The sequence below is a fragment of the Falco rusticolus genome, chromosome 6 (genome assembly GCF_015220075.1).
Source record: "Falco rusticolus isolate bFalRus1 chromosome 6, bFalRus1.pri, whole genome shotgun sequence".
NCBI classification, from domain to species: Eukaryota; Metazoa; Chordata; class Aves; order Falconiformes; family Falconidae; genus Falco; species Falco rusticolus.
In genome coordinates this window covers 29,007,165-29,028,977 of record NC_051192.1, presented here as the reverse complement: position 1 = coordinate 29,028,977, position 21,813 = coordinate 29,007,165, and the positions used below count along the sequence as shown (strand labels likewise).

Here is a 21,813-nt window from a genome sequence, read left to right as displayed (position 1 = left end):
GTTTAAACAACCTTACCTCTTCAAAGTTCCCATTAATTGCATTGTCAAGGACACACTGACAGTGTGTTTTATACATCATGATAAGAGTATCTACCTGTTTTGGAAGAAAGAAAGATTAAACAGAGTTTCTTAGTTTTCTTCTTTACTGCTATAGTGATCTAAGTTTCTGCTTTCTGTAGCTAGTATTTAAATATAGAATATAAACTGTGTTACAATGCATATTTACAAATGGGCTGTCTGTATATCCAGAAGTGATGAGGAGGTCACTCCTTTCTAGTTTTTACCTACATCTTTAAATCTCAATGCTGTTGTCAAAAATGTACCATCTGAATCTGTATACACTGTGAAAATGTGGATGTCAAAGTAAGGCAATAGCTAGATCAGCCAGCGATGGTAAATTCACATTTCTGAAGTTGAGATTAATCCCAAAGAGTAGTGCAAGTTAATCATTACGCTACTATAGGCGTCTATGAGTGTTCTGAAACATCATCTAGTTGGACAAATGAGAAAATAGCTGCCAGTCATTTGGTCAAAGTTTAATCACTGCCTTACATGAACTGAACTTTAAAAGGCAGAACTCCCTTTCATGTCATCAGGCTTATTTTTCTGAGTGTTCCATTATTTTAGTAACAGTGCAGAAGTATTACAAGACTTTGTAAAAAATGGTAATAAAATTTTAAATTTGTAGCAAATTATAGAACAAGAAAGTATTTTAAGGAAAGAAAAATGCTAGCAAAATCATTCGTATAGTCCAGAATTACAGAAAGTTTGTCACAGCTTGTGAACTTCTCTGGCAAACCAGTATCAGATTTTGAATTAACCTAGTACCACATTATTTCAGTATGTTTAGCATAAAGATTTCTTTGAAAACAGACCTTGCTGACTTCACTGTTGAAGTGGTAAAATTGAGGTTTGTTTACATGGCTGTGTCAGGTCTGCAAGGAACCTGAAATGCTCTTCAGATTTAAATGTTATGAGAATGCTGTATATATGGGAGATGCCAATTCACTACAGCATCAGGTGATGCACACTGCTGAGTACATCAGTTCTTGGGCCTTCTTTAGGAACTGTAAGATTTCCGGTGAGGATCTCTGAACTACAGACAGCTCCTTTTGTTAGCCTCTCATAACAGGAATCCTAGACTTCACTACTTTCACAGAACAAACTTAAGAGGAAGGGCTTATAAAACAAAAAGCTTTAAAGCAACCTATGTTAAGACAGCCAGCATCATGACCTGTACTGGAGGCTAAACTGGAGAATCCATAATGTGTATCAAAAGGTTTCTAGCACAGTTCAGGGACATTGTAGCCTGTAATGTGACCAGAAACAACATAGATATAACACACAGGCTAGGAGCCAAAGACATAAAACATATGCCAGCTATACTTCTATACTGAAAAGTTACCCTTAGGATGAGCAATACTGAACACCGATTTGAGGAATATGATTTTACTAATTAAAAAAAAAAATACATATATGCTCAGATTTTCAGTGTCTCTTTTCAAACAATTAATGAAAGCAAGTAAAATTTAACTAATTATTTGTTGTGAATTATTTGTTCTGATCTAATCAGAGAAAAATTTACCTTAAATCCAAAGGCATTTGGAATGAATACAACTCTCAGTTGTTTGTTTGTTTTGCTCTCCCCGTCTTACATACCATCAGTTTGTAAAATACTAGGTCAGTTAATAGGTAAATAATTCAACCACCTTTCCAGTGGAAAGCCAGTTAATCGGTGTTAGTAAAGGTTTGCCCCCTCTATAAATCAATCACCTCTGTTTGATTATGGACATTTCTGGCTCTTTCATGTCAATACCTCAAAGGCTAAGATACGAAGAAACATTCTGTGGTAATTTTTGATCTGTAAGTCAGAAGAGAAGTAGCTCACATTTTACCTTGTCTTCAGAAATACATCCTTGAAGCAAAAGGTGTTGAGCACTTGGAAACTCTGGGAGGAGAGTTCCAGTTTTGGAACTCAGAGAGTATTTACGAGTGAAGCCACCCTGAAATGGAAGGCAAAAACCAGAAACATTGACATAGCTCATACAGATTCATGCTAAACTTGTATATTACCTCACAAGTCTCTCAATGTTCCAGAATATTTACATTCAGATAAACCTTCCAAAATATTGATGCTTATCCACATCTGGATTCCAGCTCAGAGAGGTAATTAAGTATGTCCCTAGATCTAAACTCCACCAAATACAGTTTTCAGAGTGATGCAGCCTTTGAGCCACATTACTTCATGGAATTCTACAAACTTTGAATTTAATCCATGTTTAAAAACTAAAGTAGAATACTACTCTCCTCTACAGTATGGATTGTGATGCCCTCAGGGAGACCTTAAGTTCTATTTAATATGTATCTTTCCAGTGCAAGGGTCTAGGGCAGTGGAGATATTATTATTGTTCTTCCTTGGTCTCCTCCTGCTCTAATAGCATGGCAATAGTGATTTCTGCTGTTTTACTATGGTAACCATTATTTTAGTTTATCATAAAGTTTGATCATATATTATGGTGTTATCAATGTGACGGTATGTAGGATCTACAAACACTTCGGAACTAAGTATTTATTATATACCTCTTAGATTGTGGAAGACTTGACATGAAGCCCCAGTTTCAGATGTATCAATAGGAAAGATATTCCCAGCTACTTAGTGTTCTCCAGTTACTTTGTTGAGATACAGTCAATACTGATCTGGAGGCAAAATAAATTCCTCCTGAATTATGCTAAATTCCGCTGATCTGAGAGTTTCTTTCAGTTCTTAGAGTTCACTTCCTAAGCCTCTTTAGCTCGTGACATCTGAAATATTGTAGACACATTTTGTACTAGTTACAGACTAAGAAAAGATCTTGAATAATTATTTGATGCTAGTTTTTGGAGAGATGGAATTGAAGGATGAAACAACAAGCAGCCTTGTATGTGTGGATACTGACCGTGAAGCGATATATGGTAAATCAACACTTGTTTAGACTCCTAACCTAGAACTCTCACCAAATCTGATTCGGTCTACTCAGTAAAGCTGAGCAGTAACATTCTGTAGCAATACAGTGTTGCAATGCTCATATTTATAAAGCACACCACATTATGCTTATTAAGCTCTCAAATGGTATCATTAAGATGAAACCCTCATCCTCAAAAGAAGCAATAAAATCTGTACTATGATTCTGTCCTTACTGACTGAATTGTACTTATTCTTATAGGATTGCATTCAAACATTGAGAAGACTATTTTGCTGAAACCTTTTGTTCCCCACAGGCCTTATGTCAAGTCAGTGTACAGAGCCTTGAGCAGGCCTTCTGCAGACTTCTGCAGTAAATCCAATATTTCTGTGCAGATTCCATTTATACTATTGGATGGAATTTATGACCATGCATGAGACATTTGAATGGTACTTGAAGCAGCCTTTTCCTACCCCTCTGCACAGTCAGATTTCACTGAAGTGGGAATAGTAGGAATATAGTGTAACATATAATGTAAAAGTGTGCAAAGGAGAGTATTTTCCTATAGATGTTGACTCATGAATTAGATGCCAGTTTCAAGTGAAATTCTCTCAAATACTGAATTCAGAAAACTATACCTGTAACTGACTTATTCACTATATATACAGATATATGTCCCTATTTTTATAGGGTTATATGTCTGCCAAAACAGACAGCAAGGGACGAAAGCATACATTATGTAAACACACTTTGCTTGTGCTATCTACTATTCAAATACATATAAAGCTTTAAGTCAAAGAAATTGTAGAAATTTAGAAACATTAAAATTTCTTCATGTCAATACTATTGTGTTATAATTGCCTATCAGTAGCAAGAGGTTTGTTTTTTTTAATAACAGCAGTAATCTTAATGATTTTATTATGCAATTACCCATGAAATGTATTAAAAGCTCTGATTAAAAGGAATTAGTTCATTTAAAAGAAGGCAGTGATGGTGGTGGGAGGTTTAAGAGAAGATAATCTGCAATTTTTTACCTTGCTAATGGACTTATATGACTGTGTCTCAGTTCTAGGCTTAATATTTTAACCCACTGCCACTTGCCCTTTCAATTTAATGCCATCTGTTTCTAATGGCCATTTAACATTAAGATAATGACAGTAATATTACCTGCCTAATTAACCATGCAGACTCTAATGGTGCACTAACTGGTTTAGATAAAAGAATTTGCTGATATCTCCCCCTACAGAGAGAATACTAGAAAATGTGATAAAACATACCAGAAGTAAACAGTGTCCCTGGCACTCAATAAGTGTTCATTCAAATGCCATTTACTCAGTATATTTAGACAATCAGTGCTTTAACATCTTTTCAATGTCTTTATGTTCCTACTGAGAATTACACCTTATGCAATCATTGTAAATCTTTCTGGAATACCTAATTGCATATACTTTCAAGCAAATGAATAAGCATATATCCCCTGTTCACTTTAATGGAAAGTATGATGCCAAATTTTCAGTATGTGAAGACTGTTAAAATTCAATTTTGACCATGAAAGATGTTTTTTTTTTCTTTTAAGACCTGCCTGCCTAATTTCAGACAGCACAGAGCTAGACAATCAAAAACTCATACTGTGTGCCCTTTCTTGTTTATTTCCACCGACTTCTTTGTGACTCTTTTTCTTGGAGGATGAAGGTCTTGAACTCTGAGGCAGAAACAAGACAGGTTTATGAGGCTGTCAGTTCTCAAACAGACTGGGAATGCCATCAGAGATGGAAGTAAATGTGCATTCATTTCTGCCAAGGGAACCAGACACTCAAAACTGAAAGAATGAATGCTGTAGTAGTGCTCATGAATCCTTGAATATGTTGAAGATATCCCATGGCATAACACTATCTTTTTTTTTTTTTTTTTTTTTTAATAAGATAGCTGATTATCTGAACAGGGAAAATACAGCACATATAATCTATATGAACCTCATTAAAATACTTGATGTGGTGTCACCACGGGAAGTGACTACTTATGCTGGAGAGAATGGGGATTAGTACAAGAATGTAAAATGTTTAAGAAACTGAATCCAGCTGAAATGCTAACAAGTTGCATTGACAGGGAAACTACTGGGTTGAAAAGGGACTGAAGTGAAGATTCTCAACGACTTGGGACTGCTCTCATTGAACATTTCATAGATTAAACTGGCTGACATGAGCTAATGAAATCATCAATAACGAGGAAGACCAAGAGGTCATGTAGAAAGATCTGGATGGCTTTGAGATAATGGCAATAAAGGGGATGAAAATCAATAGAGCAACACCTCACTCTCAGGGACCAGTAAGAATTTCTGCTATCAGCTAGGAGTTGCTTATCTGGAAATGAAAAAGGAGAAAGACTTGCTATGTATCAGTTGATCACAGAGGGTATATTTAGTCTAGTAAATTAAATGGTGTCAGGAAACATTCCCAGGCAATACTGGAACAGTATTACTCAGAATGGCCCCTGACATTCTTTTGGCCCATCCATGCCAGTCAGCAGTCTCCCAAACAATTCCTAGTCATGCTTCAACAGTTACTGCATGCTAGGGACTTCTCTCCGTGGCAATGTGGCTGAGATGTGCCTATGCTGTTTTGTATGTTCAGGAGTTTAATAATATGGATGCAGGTTATTCCATGCCAGTTGAACTCAGTGTCAAAGAACAATCCTGGGAGCAATCCTTAACCCTTAATGAACAATAATCCATAATTCACTAGTATAAATATGACCAGAATGACAGTGACTATACCATAGTATATGTTTGTGAAAATGTAGGCTACTTGTGGAAAAAACAAACAAAAAAACCCCAAAACAAAAAAACAAACACAGTTCTAAGGTTCATCCAAAGTGATATTTCCAATAGAAATCAATGATGTGCCATTTACAAGACTATTGGTTTTTTTCTATAAAGATATTCAAATCAGAACAAGTACAGTGAAAGGCTGTGAGGCTGATCAGAATGGAATAAAAGCTTCATCTAGCAAGCAAAAGCAGCAAAAAGACATATCACAGGAAAACATCACAAAGATCAAAACCAGAGGAAGACAATCCTGACCAGGAGGTATAAAAATAAATTTATAAAAAAACCATATTTTGGCTTCCAATCAGACAAACGAGATTCTGAAAAAGCCCTCCTGCAAAACTAATGGATGCAAAAAATTAAGCTAGATCTTGATCCTTTGTTTAAGAGGGTCTATTATGAACCTTTGGTTATGGGATACCGGATTGGAACAGGAACCCCAGAAAGTCTCTTCCAATCTTACCTGTCTTCAAATACTTAGAGGAGCAAATACTCAGCTTCATTAAAAAGTGTTATGCAGCCTAAACTTTAATGGAATATATTGTTGTAATTTTCAAAGAAATGAATGTGAAGAAAACCACAGGTCACCTAATATTTGGATTATAACAGAAGTGAAAGTAAATAGACTACAGCACTTACCTCATTCTTTAACTTGCTTCCAGAGAACCTTTGAAAATAAATATATTTATTTTTTCATAAGCAGAGTTTGTATATATATATATATATATAAATAGATCAATTACAAAAATGAGCACATTTCTTCAAATGTAATTATAATAAAATTCATGCTTTTTTCCTAACTTCTTCCACTGGTTTGCAAGTGCCTGAGGATATCAGGAAACCTACTGATGTCTTCCAAAATATGAAGATTCAAATCAGTGACCAAACAGTAAAGTATAAAACCCAGGTTTCATTTTTTTTTCTGGGATCTTTGCAACTTCACAACTAAAGGGCAGCATAGGTGCAAATCCATAAGGTCTTTTACTAGGAATATAAAGTTTTTGATATAGCTGAGTAAATTCAGAGTAGAAAAAATGTATGTAGAATTTAAAATTCTCAGGAAAATGAAGAAATCATAGTGATTTTCCACTCTTTTTCACCGTAGAATTATTTAATGCAGGTGAAATACATTTCTGAGATCAAAGATTCATTAACTGGCAAAAATGTGTTGCAGTATAGTGAATGTCCTATTAAGAGTCCAATTGAGAAATTCTCAGTGAAGTGAAGACTAGCAGGCAACTCAACTGTGCAGAAATCAGAAAGCACGTTTAAAATTATAACTACTAAACTAGAAAATGTATAATGATAGAGATTGTCATGGAAGTATAATGATAAATGTTGTTTGATTATTGTTATTTCTTGTTCTGCTAGCTGCCAACTGATAAGATACTGTCGACCACAACGCCTTATAATTATTAGCAGCAATATCGTGATTTCATGCTGTTGCAATGCTCTGCTGGCAGGACAGAAAACCAGGGGCTGAGTGGTTGTGAAATTCCTCCTGCTCAGGCCAGGCACAGGTGGTGCCTGACAGTTCCCATGACATGATGATCCAGCATATGTTACCTACAGAGTTCCCTTGGTTGTTGATAGATCAGTATGAAAGAAGTCATCAGTCAGTTGATTACAATGTTGAGCTAATTAGCTTCATAGCTGGATGTATTTGTTATGGACTGTGGATTTCCACATGTGCAGAAAAATATTCACAGACTGTAGAGCACAACCATGAGGCAGCATCTGCTAGCATTGCTCCTCCAAAGCCTTAACTGCTAGCTAAAGCTACCCCTTACACAGCACTGTGGATACTAATTATTTTTTGTGTTAGGTATGCTCCTTTCACAGTGGCAAGGCTTGATGTTTAAAGGAACTGAGGTCAAATTTACAGCGGAATGTAAGGATTCAGGCACTGGCAACCCAGCATTTAAGGACCATTGTACTCAGCTCAATTATCTAAATATTAATACATGAATGCCAATTAAGTTTGAAATGGCAGTGAAGGCCTATATTTAGGCAACTAAACCAAGGCCCATTGTCCCTTCTGATCTTTTGACAAGCTGCCATCTAACATGCAAGCCTCGTGGTAAAGGACTCCATATGCCTGTATTTGTACGTGGGCATGGTGTAATCTGGTACTATTATCAACACATATATTTCCCCTGCCTATTTCTGCCCCAGGCTTGATCCAGGAACCATTTTTATAGCTCACCTATCAGAACAGACATCAGACAAAGGACAGATTTTTTTTGAAGGATCATTACATGCAGCAGCCAGCAACTGGAAGATTTACTCTCAATTTTGAACCCCTACACTGCCTCTTTCCTTACCCAGAAGCTTGTTCTTAACCTCAGGCTACTTCATCATTCTTTTCACGCAGAGAAGTCCAACCACGGTGATGGCCAAGACTGTGCAAAATGAGCATAGGAGCTTCTGTTCCAAATCAACTAAGGAGGCAATTTGACTACTGGACCCTGAAAATTCAACATCTCATACATGAGAGCACAACTGCTAACAAAAGAAAACTAGCGAATCTAGTGAGTAATCCTGAGAATCTTAATGGAGTATCTATTCCATCTTCATGTGAGTATATACTGTCAGAAATCCAGCTGTGGGTATTTTGCAGAACCCTCAGTTTGTTTGCATTCATTGCTGCTAGATTGCCCAAGGACAGAGCTTTACATGAAAAGAGCACTGGCTGACATAAAGCTGAGGACTAAGAGTGATTATATTCCCTTAAATGAAAATTGCTGTCTTTTAGTCAATTAAATAAGCCATTTGTTCAAGATAATTCTGTATTACGAAAGAACTCATCTCACTGTGTACCAGCAAGACCTCTGCAGCTCTGAATAAACACTGGACAAGGAAATGGCATATTCTAGTCTGTTATACCTTAAGTCCTCAATGGAGAGATCCCTCCTTTTAAGCATCACTGGCAACGTTACCCTCAATTTTTATACTTGTCCTATTGTTTAGAAAAAGCCTATATGGATATAACCTAAATCTGCCAGCAGTTGAATTTTCTATGTGTGATTATAAACTCATTTATTCCTTTCCTTTCTCCACTTTTACAGGTATACTGCTGTAGACAATGAAAGCCGTCGTTCAAGCCATATGTGAACACAGACATTTGTTTTACGAACTATTAATCTTTGGCAAACCAACAGGCAGCTATCGTAACGTATTGATCCTGCTAGCTGTCCCTTAAATAAATATAATTAGAGCTTCCTGGGTTAGGTTTAAACTGATATTAGCGAGTCAAAAGACCTGTAAATATTAATCTACACTGACCCCTCCCTCCTGCCCACAGGTGCCAGCTTCACACCATTCTCCAGACGTTTCATAATGGGAAGCTGTCCTGGGGAAAGAACTCAGAGGGTGACACACAAGCAAACAAAATGAGACAAGTGTTCTGGAAATGGTGTTTTGCTGCTTCACATGAACAAATCATCTGCTGTTGTAAATCAGTGCAGCTCTACACTGACTGTGGTGAGGCCATACTGGAAGTCACTAGCAAAAGATATACATCATCCTCTTAAAACAAAATCAGTGTCTTCAGGGAAAAAATTGGTACTTAAAGCTACAAATGCCAGACATTGAGATATGCAGCAACACTGGTTATGGTACCAACAAAAATTGGTGTGCTACAAATACCTTCCAAAGGGAAGTTAAAGTAAGACCTTCACTAAGTCTCCGAAGTTATGTTATTGTACCTGGTTAAGCCTTTTCCAGAATACACAGAGTGGTAGTACGCACTGCTTTCTTTAATGCCAATTCCATAATAGTGATACCTGTAGAAAAAGAAAAAAAAGAGGAGAGTGTCAAGTAAAGCAAACTGTCAAATTAATTTTCAATGCTTTCTGAAAACTTTTCTTAACAGTGTCTGTCAATTCCTTTCACTGACACGGAACAAAATCTGGTCTCATAGAAAACAGTATTGCCATGATTTAATGCAAAATTCAAGGATAGGATCTCCTTTAAATTTAAAATACTTTCTCTCTTACAAGAATGTAGCTGGAACAGCACATGTCCTAGAAAACATGTTACACCTCTTTTCCCTAATGTGCATCCTCTTTCATTTTACTTCATTTGTTGAATGGGTCCTAGGTTTGATCTACCAGGTTTATTTTATCAGGCTTACGTATTTAGACAATCCCACAGAGCACTTCTCAGCTGAAAGTAACTTGTCACTGTAGCCTATATAAGGTAGTGTTCAGCCTCTTATGACTAAAAATGCTACCACTTCATTCATTCATTCTTCTCTCAGGCTGTAGGCTGACCAATTCTGAATTATCTAGCCACGTAAGCAGTTGTCATCCACATTTGTCTCCCTTGCTGCTGTCCTGGAGATTATTGCTCCCAAATAGAGCTGGAAGAAGGAAACACGTGCCTACAGTTCAGGCTTTGCAGTGCTGAGCCCAGTAACTTAATCAAAGACACTAAAGAAGGTGGGCTGGTGCTAAGAAAACTGGCTATGCAGTAGAAAACTGCTTTCCACTGATTTTGCTACAAAAGAAGTGACCTTCAAGACAAGGGCAGGAGAGCAAGCTGGGGGCAGCCCTTTCTTTACCCGTCATAGCAAAGTTTGCTTGAGTTCATCTATCAAAGGTGATAGGCCTTGTCTAATAAACTCCACTCAACAGATTTAAAAACTGATTTGTGTTAAACCAGATTTGTCTAAGGATGTTATGTACAGTATACTCAGGTTTATTCGGTTTTTACTAAAATTAGCTTGAAAATACCCTGGCAGCTGGTTTAACTGAACTGGTTCAAAGTAACACTTGCAGTTCAAGTACACTGCAAGTAAACCAAGACTAACAGAGAGGCAACACTTCGCAGTGCATTGCACTGATTTCTCTGACACTTCTCAGCAGTTTGAAGAAACACAGTCTTAAGACACACACACAGCAAACAGTTTATAGAACACATAAACAAAAGGTTTCAGCTCATCTCTGCTGTTCCTGGTGATGCCCATTAAAAAAACCCCACAATCTTACTGTTTGGTTTTGTATGGGATAGTCACAGAGAAGAACAAAAACCTCAAATGCTTTATATTTACAGACCTGACTAAAGGCATTAGATACAAATGATATTTAAGAAAATGTTCATTAGGGTGATATATTTGCTTAGCCTAGGTAGCTTTGAAAAATCTCAGCTGAAATAGTCATTCTGTTTCTGGACAGTCTGTTGCATGCATTCGGGATTATACAGCCAAGAAACGTGACAGAACGTGTCTGCTGTTAAAACATCATAGCTTTTACTGCTTCCCTGAAACTAAGTCTACATAATGCCACTAGACCGCAGTGGTACCTGGCAACCCACAGGAAGGCCAAAAGTTTCTCCGTTAGTTTTCTTGCCCTGTAAGTGTATTTTTCTGAGGGATGGTGATGTGGTGAACTGACCATTTTTAAATAGCTGTTAATACTCAGAAGCTCAGACATAGGACCATCTACTCATAACAGTTCCCTTTTTATCCATTAAAGTCAGCATTGGCTGATCAAAGCAAAGTGACACACGACACCTCAGGGTGGTTTAGGATGCCAATGAGATCTTTCATTAAATGTCGTAACATTAGACTGTTGTCCTTCAGTTCACATACAGTATTGTGTCACTTATGTTGTGAGCTACAGTCCTGAAAGTTTTCAGTGGCTACTTTTGGCTTAGGAGTATTAAACAGATAGACATGGTCCAAAGACCTAGATCTGGAAATTCCTAATATTTGACACATTTCTGACACAAATGCTAAAGGCATTAACATTTTTCTTCTTTCATGAGAATGAAGTAATTTAAAATATGACACAAGAGGTATTGAAAATATACGTGTATGGATTCTTTGAAGTAACAGCATTTACTTAGTCTGGACATTGCAAAGGTTGTGCATTGAACAGCACGAAAAACAAAATAGAGCTCTGACTGCTTCTTTTATAATGTTATCTGCACATTTGTTATCAGCCATGTAAGCAAGCAGTTGCCTCTATCTCATTCCAACACCCTAATTCTCCCAGTTTCAATCACATGCCATTTTTTTAAATTCCGAAAATAAAAACTTCACACTTTCACCACAGATTTGGAATTCCCTCCTGCTGAAGTTGGAGCGGGCCAGAGGCAAGGAAAAGCATTACTTCTTTACAAAATTAGCATTCAATATCCAGGTTATTCAACATCTAATTCAATATCAACATACTTGGGCTAGAAACAGGAACTGTTGTATGATTTGGATTGTCAGGTTCTAGTGGTAGGCAATATACTTGTTCTTTCTCTGGAACGCCCCAAGATACCAGAATTTACCATTGTGACATTTTGTTATGTAGAGAACAGATAGTTTCAGTACCTATTCTGTGTGTATTAAAGGCATAGCAGTTATCATTCTGCTTTCCTTCAACAATTTGCGTAGTTGAATTTTTAGCACTAAAAGATACAGCTTTCCAGTCATGACACAAAAGCAATTAAAAAAATTCTAATCTGCAATTTTCAAGCTCTCTCTGGCATACTTCATAGAGTAATAAGGTATGAAGATTTTTATTCTCTCACAGCCAAAGTCATTAGCTGAACAGCTTATTTTAGGCTCCCTGTTGAGAGCAGTATACCCATCCCAGACACACTGATAACATCTTTAACCTACAATTTCAAGTCCTTCTTTCTGTCTCTATATGCATATCTGTATGTGTATGTGCATTATATATGTACTTTACTATTTATATTTCTATTTTATAATTAACAAAATTAAACCAGCAATCATAAGGAACTTATTCTCAATTTCTGTAACAAACCTTTTAAAAAACAAGCTGAACTGCTTTCCTTTTTTAAATTCAGTGGGTTTTTTGCAACATATGTTCCTATGCAACTAGTAGCCCTGATTTTAGCATACACTGACACAAATGATAGCTGATAAGGAAATGATAGGCTTAAGCTGTTCAGGGACTCGCAATAAGTTGTTATCACAGGGCCAGCTGCCATATCAGTTTTATTAACCCACTAAATCACTCCTAATAAATAAGATAATAGTTTTCAGACATGATGGATAAAAGTTAAGATTCATCATTGATCAAAGTCTACAAAGAAATTAAAATGTAACTTGAGCTCAAACAGTCTTCTATGTGTATGGACTGAGCAGTATGTACATTTTCCTGAATAGCTGCTCCAGGTAATTCATGTACTGAGAAGGTTGCAACTGAATTCTAGCAGTGAGCATAGTATGTTCGACATTACCTATGCAAAGAGGACCTGCTGCACAGACAACTGTTGCTTGTGAAATACTAATCTAAGAGAGCAGTTTGCAGTATTTGTTGTGCTGCATCTTCTTTCACTCAGCAGGAATACAGAGAACTTCCCCTGCATTCAGCAATCTGCAGTGATTAGCATGGGCACGGGAGATGAATGAACTTTGTTAACAAAACCATGTCCAATGTATTCTACCTTCTTGGCCAAATATTTAAATGAGTGTTTTAGTACTGACACTTTTGTACAAATGCGTTGTTGAATAGAAACACAGAGAGAGAGAGATTCTGACTCAAAGTTCTAGGATTTATCAGACCCATTTTTAAGTGTCTCCTCTGCCTAGAAATGGAGATGACAAATGCTGCTTGGAATCAGACAAGGAACTAACATTTGTATATCTCACATGTTAGAACAGCACCTGTATCCCACACCTTAGAGCAGGAGTGCTTTCTCGAATCTAATTCATGATCATGAGAATGCTAGAAAGAGCTTGGCCTTGTCTCAGTGGGGGAGAAAAATAATTTCTTGAAGTGATCCTGAAGGTGATGGAAAAGGGAACTGGTTTTCTTTGCTTTCTTCTGACCACAGCCAGGCTTTATTGACAGATACTGTGTATGTCTGCAATGTCCAGTAAGGCACTTTATTCCTGAGGAGTTAGCTTTTCTTTGCAATGTAAGAACAACGGTACCATTGGAGAGGAATTTTCTTTTTCATTTCACATTTTTGCAGCATCTGGCTCAGAGGAGTCCTGGACAATGGTCAGAGCTCCTAGGCAATGCTAGCATATGAAACGTCACTGTCAGGAATAGTTAGTACTATTACTGCTCCTACTAACACTATCTCAAAATAATGATAGCAACAACAGAAATAAAACAATTTCACTACACTGCCATTCTTAAAAAAATAGGATTTAATTGCTAGTATGAAGTGTTTCTTGCCAGTCCCAGTAACCCAGCTTTGTTCCACATTTAGAGTCCATGCTGACATAAAAGCAGAGGGTAACTAGTAATTTACCGAAATTGATGAACAGTCCCTTAATTTGCTTATTAATTTAATGGAAATAATTCTTTAAGTTATACTGTGTGACTGCTACCTGGTGAAAGCAGAAATTAATTCGCCCCGCAGTGAATCTATGGTTCTGAGGTCAATATGGTCCACAACGTCAGAGATAGATAAACAGATAATCAGAGCTCATTATTTATACTGCCATTTCTCTATGACTACTCGCTGCTGTATTCAGTCTCTGAACTGGAATTATTGTCACCTGTGCCTTTTGTGAGGCCCTTTTTTGCACAGCAAGATCAATGTAAATGTATCTTAGTGGAAACGAGAACTGCAGAGGAAAAGTCTGAGAAAAACGCTGATGAAAAAAAATGAGGAGAAACAAATGCCAGATGTTCAAACAAAACCTGCTGATGCCTCATCCCTTTGAGGAAATTGTTCAAGAACAGTTAATCCATATGAAAATATGGCACATAATACCACCAAGGTCAGTAGGGATATGGGATCTGCTGAAGAAATGTTGGGCATGAGGTATTTCTGTGCTAATACTATTAAATGTCTTAGTGAAAAGGGGAATATGTGACACGTCACAACACAATTAATTTTGCAGCTAGATTCCCATGTCAAAAACCAGATTTGATACATACCCCTTTATTCAATAGAGGTTGACTTACTGTGCTTTAAATTATACAGACACATGATATGTTTTGGAACTTTGGATCCTGAGCGGATCTTGTTTATCAATTCATTAGGTATGTCACAACAAAAATGTAATGATCATTGGGGAGACTTTTCCCTTTGTATTATCTCATTCATTGTAACTTGAAAGTGGTTCTCCAAATACGTTGGATCATGAACCTGACTAAAACTTAACCACGGCACTGATGAATTAGTAGATTGTCAAATATTCCTGTGCAGATTATGAATGCCAGATCTCCTAAAATATTAAACAAACACCAGCAGCAAACATCCATCTGCAGAGCTAAGTCTACATCAGCTCATGCCCATAACCATAGCTGAACTTCACCACAGCAAACAATACATGAGATCCCTCTTTTTCCCTATAAATAAGCTTTCTAATAGGAGCTCTCCTCAAAACCCCTCTATTCAGCATCTATAGGTCATCTACAAAAAGAGAAATGAACTTCAGTTCCAGTTTTTCTCAATACGATGCAGAATGCGTACTCTCTCCTGAAAACAATCCATGGGTTATGAATTTGTAAGACTGACAGAAACTATGCAAGAAAAGTCCTCTGTTAAGAAAGGAAAAATATTCTATGCAGGCTTTATTTCCTTTGGATTGTATTTTTATCAATTATTATTTAAAATAAATAATTGAGACATACTCAAGAAATAGAATGTCTTCGCAAAAATTTGGAATTGAGATTCTTCCTCACCTTTGCTTATACTGCAACAAACCCTAAAATTCATAAATGACATCTACTATGCTTCAGCAAAACTAAGGTGGAATCGACTGGCTATTTCTTATATTTCTAAGGCAGGAAGAAAACCAAGCATAACAACATGAATCAACCCCCAAAAATTATAAAAGTAAACAATGCATCTTTCAGACATTGCTAGTATATTGCAAAGCACTTAGGAAAACCAGTGTCTTGCAGGTTTTTTCCTTTTCAGTCTCCTTTTGTTTTGAGTTTTACTTCTAAATTACTGAAAGACAAGAGTAACTTTGTCTTTCAAGACTAAGTCATTCAAAATAAAAAGTTTTCTCAAACAAACAGAATGTTTGAGCTTCTTCCATTACTACCAGTATTCTGTTTTCTTATTCATTAGCAAAATGTTTCCTTGCTGGTTTTCTGGATTTTAGTTTTGTTTCAGTAAGCCATCAACTCTTTGTGCTTTGTTCTGCAAGTCAAGATTATTTTCACTAATCTTATCTAGTAAGTACAGAAACACATGTGTAATTTAAGCATGAGAAAAATCCTAGGGCTACTCACATATTTAAAAGCATGCATAACCTAAAATATAGTCATTAATAATAAATGTTTAATTTCTGGGTATACACAAAAAAATGGACACAATACCTATGCTAATTTGTTCCTCACAGCAATGTCTTATTTTTAGGAAAAACTATTTTGAAATCAATAGAAATATACAGATAAGGATCTGGTCTAAATGTGATTTGAGATTGAAAACCATTAAGTTTTTGGAAAGTTACTTTAAAAGAACAAAATTATTTAATTAGTCCTATTTTATGTTGAATGGTATGGGCACAATATTTAGGTTTAAATATTTTTTTAAGCCAGATATAGATAAACACTGAAGTAACAGTTGAAAGTGCAACACTCAGAAAAGCTCAGAGCCAGTCTTGGTTTCAGGCAATACAGAGAACTGTTGTATTTGTGACCCTCAAAACAAGGATAGAAGTTTCCTAGAATTGCCTAACTCATAGCTTGACACTAGTAATATCCTAAAGCATTATTTTAGCTTCTCTACATTCCTTACATCAATACACAACACGGTTTTTCATTTCCTTAAGAAGTAGCATTCCCCTATTAAAAACCAAAATAGACTGGGGACAATTTATCAGTCCTTCCTCAGCAGTCTTGCTATCAGGACATAGAAGGGAGGGTGAATGGAAGCGAATATGTTGTTACATTGTTCACCATAGTTTTACACTAACTTTATCATGGTCAAAAGCATAATGCTAGAACCAGAACTAATAAAGATTTCATCACAGGTGATATATAATTATCTGTGATTTATACCTACAGCCTAATATTGCACAGATCAAATATACAAATTAATTGGATACATTATTAATGAAATGACTGCACTATAGTTTGTGTACATTTCAGAGTTTTTATAAATTATCCACAGCAAAGAGCAGATGTATACCTTCTTCTTAATTTAATACAATTCTTTTTTCTAGTGTCTTTAAAATAATCCATATTGTTATGTAGAGAACACAATGAAAGTTGTTAGGTTTGCAAAAGGCAAATAAAAACATTGCACGTTATTTATAGAAAGACAAGCAGCTGTAAAAAAGATATATGTATTATATGATGGTTTTCATATATAACATTCTGACATACATTTTCAATAACTGCATGGCTCTAAATATAACAAGTTTTAGAAGCTTATTCAGTTTAATTTTAGAAATTGTGCCTGCAGTAATATTTTCATACTCAAACTCTATCAGTTTCATCATGTCCATGGAAGTTACCACTTGCAGTTTGTCATCTGAACAACCCCCCTGCCAATTAGTATATATTATGGAGACATGGAAATACATGTCATTTCTAGAACGTATTCTATACATGGATACACAGACAGTTGCGCCTTACTTTGAATGGCCCCTTGTTCCAAGCCGCCTTGTGGTAAGGAGAGGGAATTTCTGGCGAATGGTCTAAAAGATAAAATAACTATTAACTTCTAACACTGGTACGCTTTCTTAGCAATCCGTTCGTAGGAAAATGGTAGTGTAAATATATGGTCTAATGTAGTCCATGGATAAATATTTGTGATACTTATGTCACAACATAAACAATTAAGCATGGTTTACACTGCAGGGGTCCTTCCACCACCATCCACCTTGCTTTGTATCTCCACTATTCCCATTCATAAACTCCTTCCCACCCTTCCCCACCTGTTCCTCCTTTCTGTTTTCACTTCTACAATTTAAAATCTAGTTTTCTTCACCAGGATCCTGTTACATTCCCTAAAGTACAACTGTATCTGTTTCTTCAGCAATCTAAACTGAACCAGGGAAAGCAGTGCCCTCTAGCTATTCTTTTTTCAAAGTCAAACAACTGAAAATAAATTCATTTTTTATTTGAAAAGTGTGATCTGAAGGTTAAAGCAAGCAAATATTTACCTCACAGGTGCTTCTGTGTCCTCCGCTATCAAAGAGCAGGACAGTCTTAAACTTATTTATGCTTACTGAAACCCTGTGAAAGTTTCTGTTAGCTCTATGCTGCACATAAGGAATTCACGTTATGTCATTTAATCTAAGTCAAGCAAAACATTCTGTCACTGGAGTCCTGAGATGAGATTAGTGCCCTAAAAACATCCTACTCTTCCTGTAAAAAATTACGCTTACGGCAAAAGGTTTATTAAGTAAAATAATAATTCAGTAATAGGGACAGCTCTTAGATACATCTAATAGACAGATCACTGTCAAAACAATGTATAAATGGAAAGCTATTGTCTTCCTCATTTATACTGAAACTGCGTAATGAAAATTGGATATATACTTCCTCAGCATATCCAATTCAAGAGGAAAAAATTAGTAAGTGAACGTTTTATGAACCAGATTTTAAATCCATTATTATTATTTAATTAATGCATTTTGCAATGTATGAACAATGACTAGATCAACAGTGTTTAAAAAAAAGATGATCCTTGAAGCATTTTTGGTTTCCTGTTTCACTAACTACTCAGGATTTAATTCGGAGAGTTCACATCTCCCTTTCATTAAATGATTTCAGGATTAATTGTAGGGAAGGGAAGAAAAGAGGATGAATCAACAATTCTTCATTCAGGAGCTCTTTGTGTTATTAATTTTTACTCCCTTTCTTGTATTGCTCCTTGTGTCACATCTCACTTTACACTGCCTTTAGTATAATTAAAAGTGTCTTGCATGTCAGATCTGGTTTTGTGGAAAGAACCCTATTAATGTCACCATCAAAAAGGAAAAGAAAAAAAGCTCTCAGAGAGAATGCCTTTTTTTGTATGAAATAACAATAAATCAAAGGGAATTTCAGTTTCATTTTCCTAAAGCTGATGTCATGACATCCCTTCATATGAAACAGTGTAGTTAGTCTGATTCCATGTACATTAGCAGTAGAAAACGTGAATTTGAGAGGAATTTTGACACAGGTGTTCTAAATTGTGATTCTATCAAGGAATTAATCTAGCAAATTATGAAGGCATTTATTCTTTACCTTCCCAAAAGTTGCAGCACAGGCAGGTTCCAGTTTCTCTTTTCTGCAGAAGTCTAAATAATGTGCATAAAGGATGCATCTTGGTAAACAAACTCCCTCACAGACAATATAGTTTTCTTCCAGCCTGGATAGAGAAAGAAACTGACAGAGTAAGAAGCAATATGCCATGTCTCCCGATTTTATTTTCCCCCTGGGGTTTGGTACTGCCCTCTTTTTTTTTTTTTAATTTTACCAAAGAATTTCACAAGAACACACAGATGGGTTTCTTCTGAACAACACTTGGTGCTTAGGTTAGTTGCAGAATACAGAAAACCTGGGACCAAGTCCCTTTTCTTAATGAGTCTTTTTCAATGTCTGGACTTTTAGGCTTTATACAAATAATTAAATTATCAACACCTAAGAGCCAGCTTTGCTCTGAAAATAAGAGCACTAACTAGACTATGTAAGACTTGGGTCTAAGACTGTCCTTTGAAGAGAATAGGGGCTTGAACTTGTATTTTTGTTCCCACTGTATCTTTAACACCTGGGCTAATGCCACTTTTCTTCCTAGTTTTGCTTTTTTATTTTCACACTGGACCTGAACCTGTTTCTTGACCAAACCACACTGAAAAGCAAAGAACTGGCTTTTTCTGAAGGATGTGCATTTTTATGTAGCTTCCCAATCAGTTTACAGAATACAACTGTTTAGTGACGGTCATTAAAGTAAAATAATAAAAACTGAAGCAAAAAATGGCTGCCTTTACTTGAACTGAACTCTTGGCAACAGCTGGGTATCCACTGTTGTCCTGTTTCTTTTCTTTATCAGTTTACACTATTTGCTACTCCTGGGATGATATGCAATAAATTTATTTCTTAAATTACATACATCTGTAGGAAAATACCATGTAGTAAACACTGCATACTGAATAATTTTGCATTGACTCACCAGACTCAAATCCTTACAATTTATACTCAGAAGTCAGATGTAAACTAGACTAAGAAACTGGGCAATATAGATTGCTCTCGTTTTTCAGTTAGATGGAAAAGTCTAGATTTACAGTCTGCATTTGGTAACTAAATTCCCATTTAATACAGCTGCATTCCCCCCTAACTTCAACTAATATCTGCAGAATTTGACTTCTTATTTGGTTAATTCTTGCCCAGATAAATGAAGTAAAGTTAGGGCTTCCATGGACAGTAGAATACAATGCAAAAAAAATATAAGACAGTGAAAATCTAACAGTCATAGCCTTAACGGATAACTAAAACATCCATTCACAAACGTGATGCTTAAGTAATGTTTCACTTGTACATTTTTTCAATACATTTCATCGACAGCCATGTACTGTGAGAATACTGTGACAGCCTGTGACTGTGACAGAGATTTCGGTTAACAGGTAAACCTCTGCTAATTTAAAAAATTCAGAAATCTGGAAGCAGACGTCGTTATTTGTAGGCAAAGCTTTACGGAAAAAAAAAAACACCAACTAACAGAACACCCCAAAACCTCACAAACGACAAATGTTTCTAGAAGAATGGGAGAGATAACCGTCCTCGCCGGCTCGCTCCGCTGGGGCCCGGCGGACACCCCGCCCCGGAGCCGCCGGTGGCCGCGCAGGGCAGCGGGGCTGCCGGCCGGAGCCCTACCATTGCAGGGTAAGCTGCGTCTGCTTCTTCTTGTCCTTCATCATCTGCGTGACGCTCTTCTTCGTAGACGGGCTCCGGTCCGCGGGTTTTAGTGCGCCGTCGCGGGTATCTGCATCTTCTTCCGAGGAGAGGCCTTCGATGTTAAAGTGTGTTTCTGAGCGGGGGGGGGGGGGGACGACGGGACAAGAAGAAAAACCCGAGGGCATCGTTACGGCCAGGCAGCACGCCGCCTCCCCCCGACGCGGCCGCGCAGGCACCCGTTTAACCGGCCGCCGGGTCCGCCGCTGCCTGAGGGCCGGGCCCCGCCGCCCCGCGGCCGGGCAGCCGCACCCGCCTCCCCTCGAGTCCCCGCCGGACCCAGAGCAGCAACGGCGCTTCTGGCGCCAGCCGCGCCTCGCCCCGCCTGCCCGCACCTGCCCCGCCGCGGGCTGGACGGGAGCGCTGCCGGCACCCCGTCCCTTACCGGACTTGATGCCGGCGGGCAGCGCCGGCTCCGGGTGCCCTCTCTCGGCGCCCGCCGCGGCACACAGCTCCTCCTCGGCGTAGGGCAGCAAGCCGCGCCCCACCAGGTCCGCGTAGCAATCCTCCTGCGCGGCGGGGGACGCTGCCTGCGCGGCCGGGAGGCGCAGGAAGGCGCCCTCCGGCTCGGGTCCCTTGGCCATTCTCCTCACCGGCACCTGCTCTGCCCCGCCGCGGCGCGGGCGGCGCCCATGGGCGGCGGGAGGGGACGGCGCAGGACGGGGCGGCGCGGCGGCCTCAGTGCGCGGGGGACGTCGGCTGAGGCATGGGCCGCGCCCGCCGTTTCTGCGGGGCTCCGTCACCTGCGAAGCGCGGACGCCGGCAGCGTGAAGGGGAGGGAGGAGAGGCGATGCGGGGGCGGCGGCGGCGGGGTACAGGTGTGCCCTACGGCGCCGTCCAGGGACACTGCATGGCTCCCGTGCGGGCTGAGGCGGCCGAGCCCGCGGGGGCCTCTCCCTCCCTCCCGGCAGCTCCCCCGCGCCTGCGGAGGGGGCTCTGCCGTGGACGGGGTCCCGGAGGTCGCTGTCGGGCGGCAGCGGGGAGGTGTCCCCGTCCCTGCCTCCCGCCCGCCGCCGCGCTCGGGCGGGCCGGGCGGGGCGGGGCGGAGGCGCGGGCGGGGCGGGGCACCCGATGACGAACTGCTGCCCGCGGCGCCCCGCGCCCGCCTGAGGCGGTAGCCCCGGGCCCGTCGCGGCCGAGGCGGGGGGCGGCCGCGGGGTTCCCCTCATGGCCGCCGGCTGAGGGCGAGGGGCGGCCCACGCCTCGCAGCGGCCTCTCGACAGCC

General features: G+C 38.9%; 1 protein-coding gene across 1 annotated transcript in view; it reads right to left on the bottom strand.

The window, feature by feature from the left end:
* Nucleotides 1-21,172, bottom strand: part of RFX6 (regulatory factor X6) — a 36,213-nt gene extending 15,041 nt beyond the window's left edge. The window contains exons 1-8 of the mRNA XM_037392271.1: nucleotides 20,974-21,172; nucleotides 20,511-20,664; nucleotides 18,885-19,008; nucleotides 17,286-17,347; nucleotides 9,474-9,551; nucleotides 6,406-6,433; nucleotides 1,896-2,003; nucleotides 17-94 (exon numbers count right to left, since the gene is read on the bottom strand). Coding sequence (XP_037248168.1) covers nucleotides 17-94; nucleotides 1,896-2,003; nucleotides 6,406-6,433; nucleotides 9,474-9,551; nucleotides 17,286-17,347; nucleotides 18,885-19,008; nucleotides 20,511-20,664; nucleotides 20,974-21,172 — 831 coding nt within the window. The remainder of the gene's footprint in view (nucleotides 1-16; nucleotides 95-1,895; nucleotides 2,004-6,405; nucleotides 6,434-9,473; nucleotides 9,552-17,285; nucleotides 17,348-18,884; nucleotides 19,009-20,510; nucleotides 20,665-20,973) is intronic.
* Between the last annotated feature and the right edge of the window lie 641 nt (nucleotides 21,173-21,813).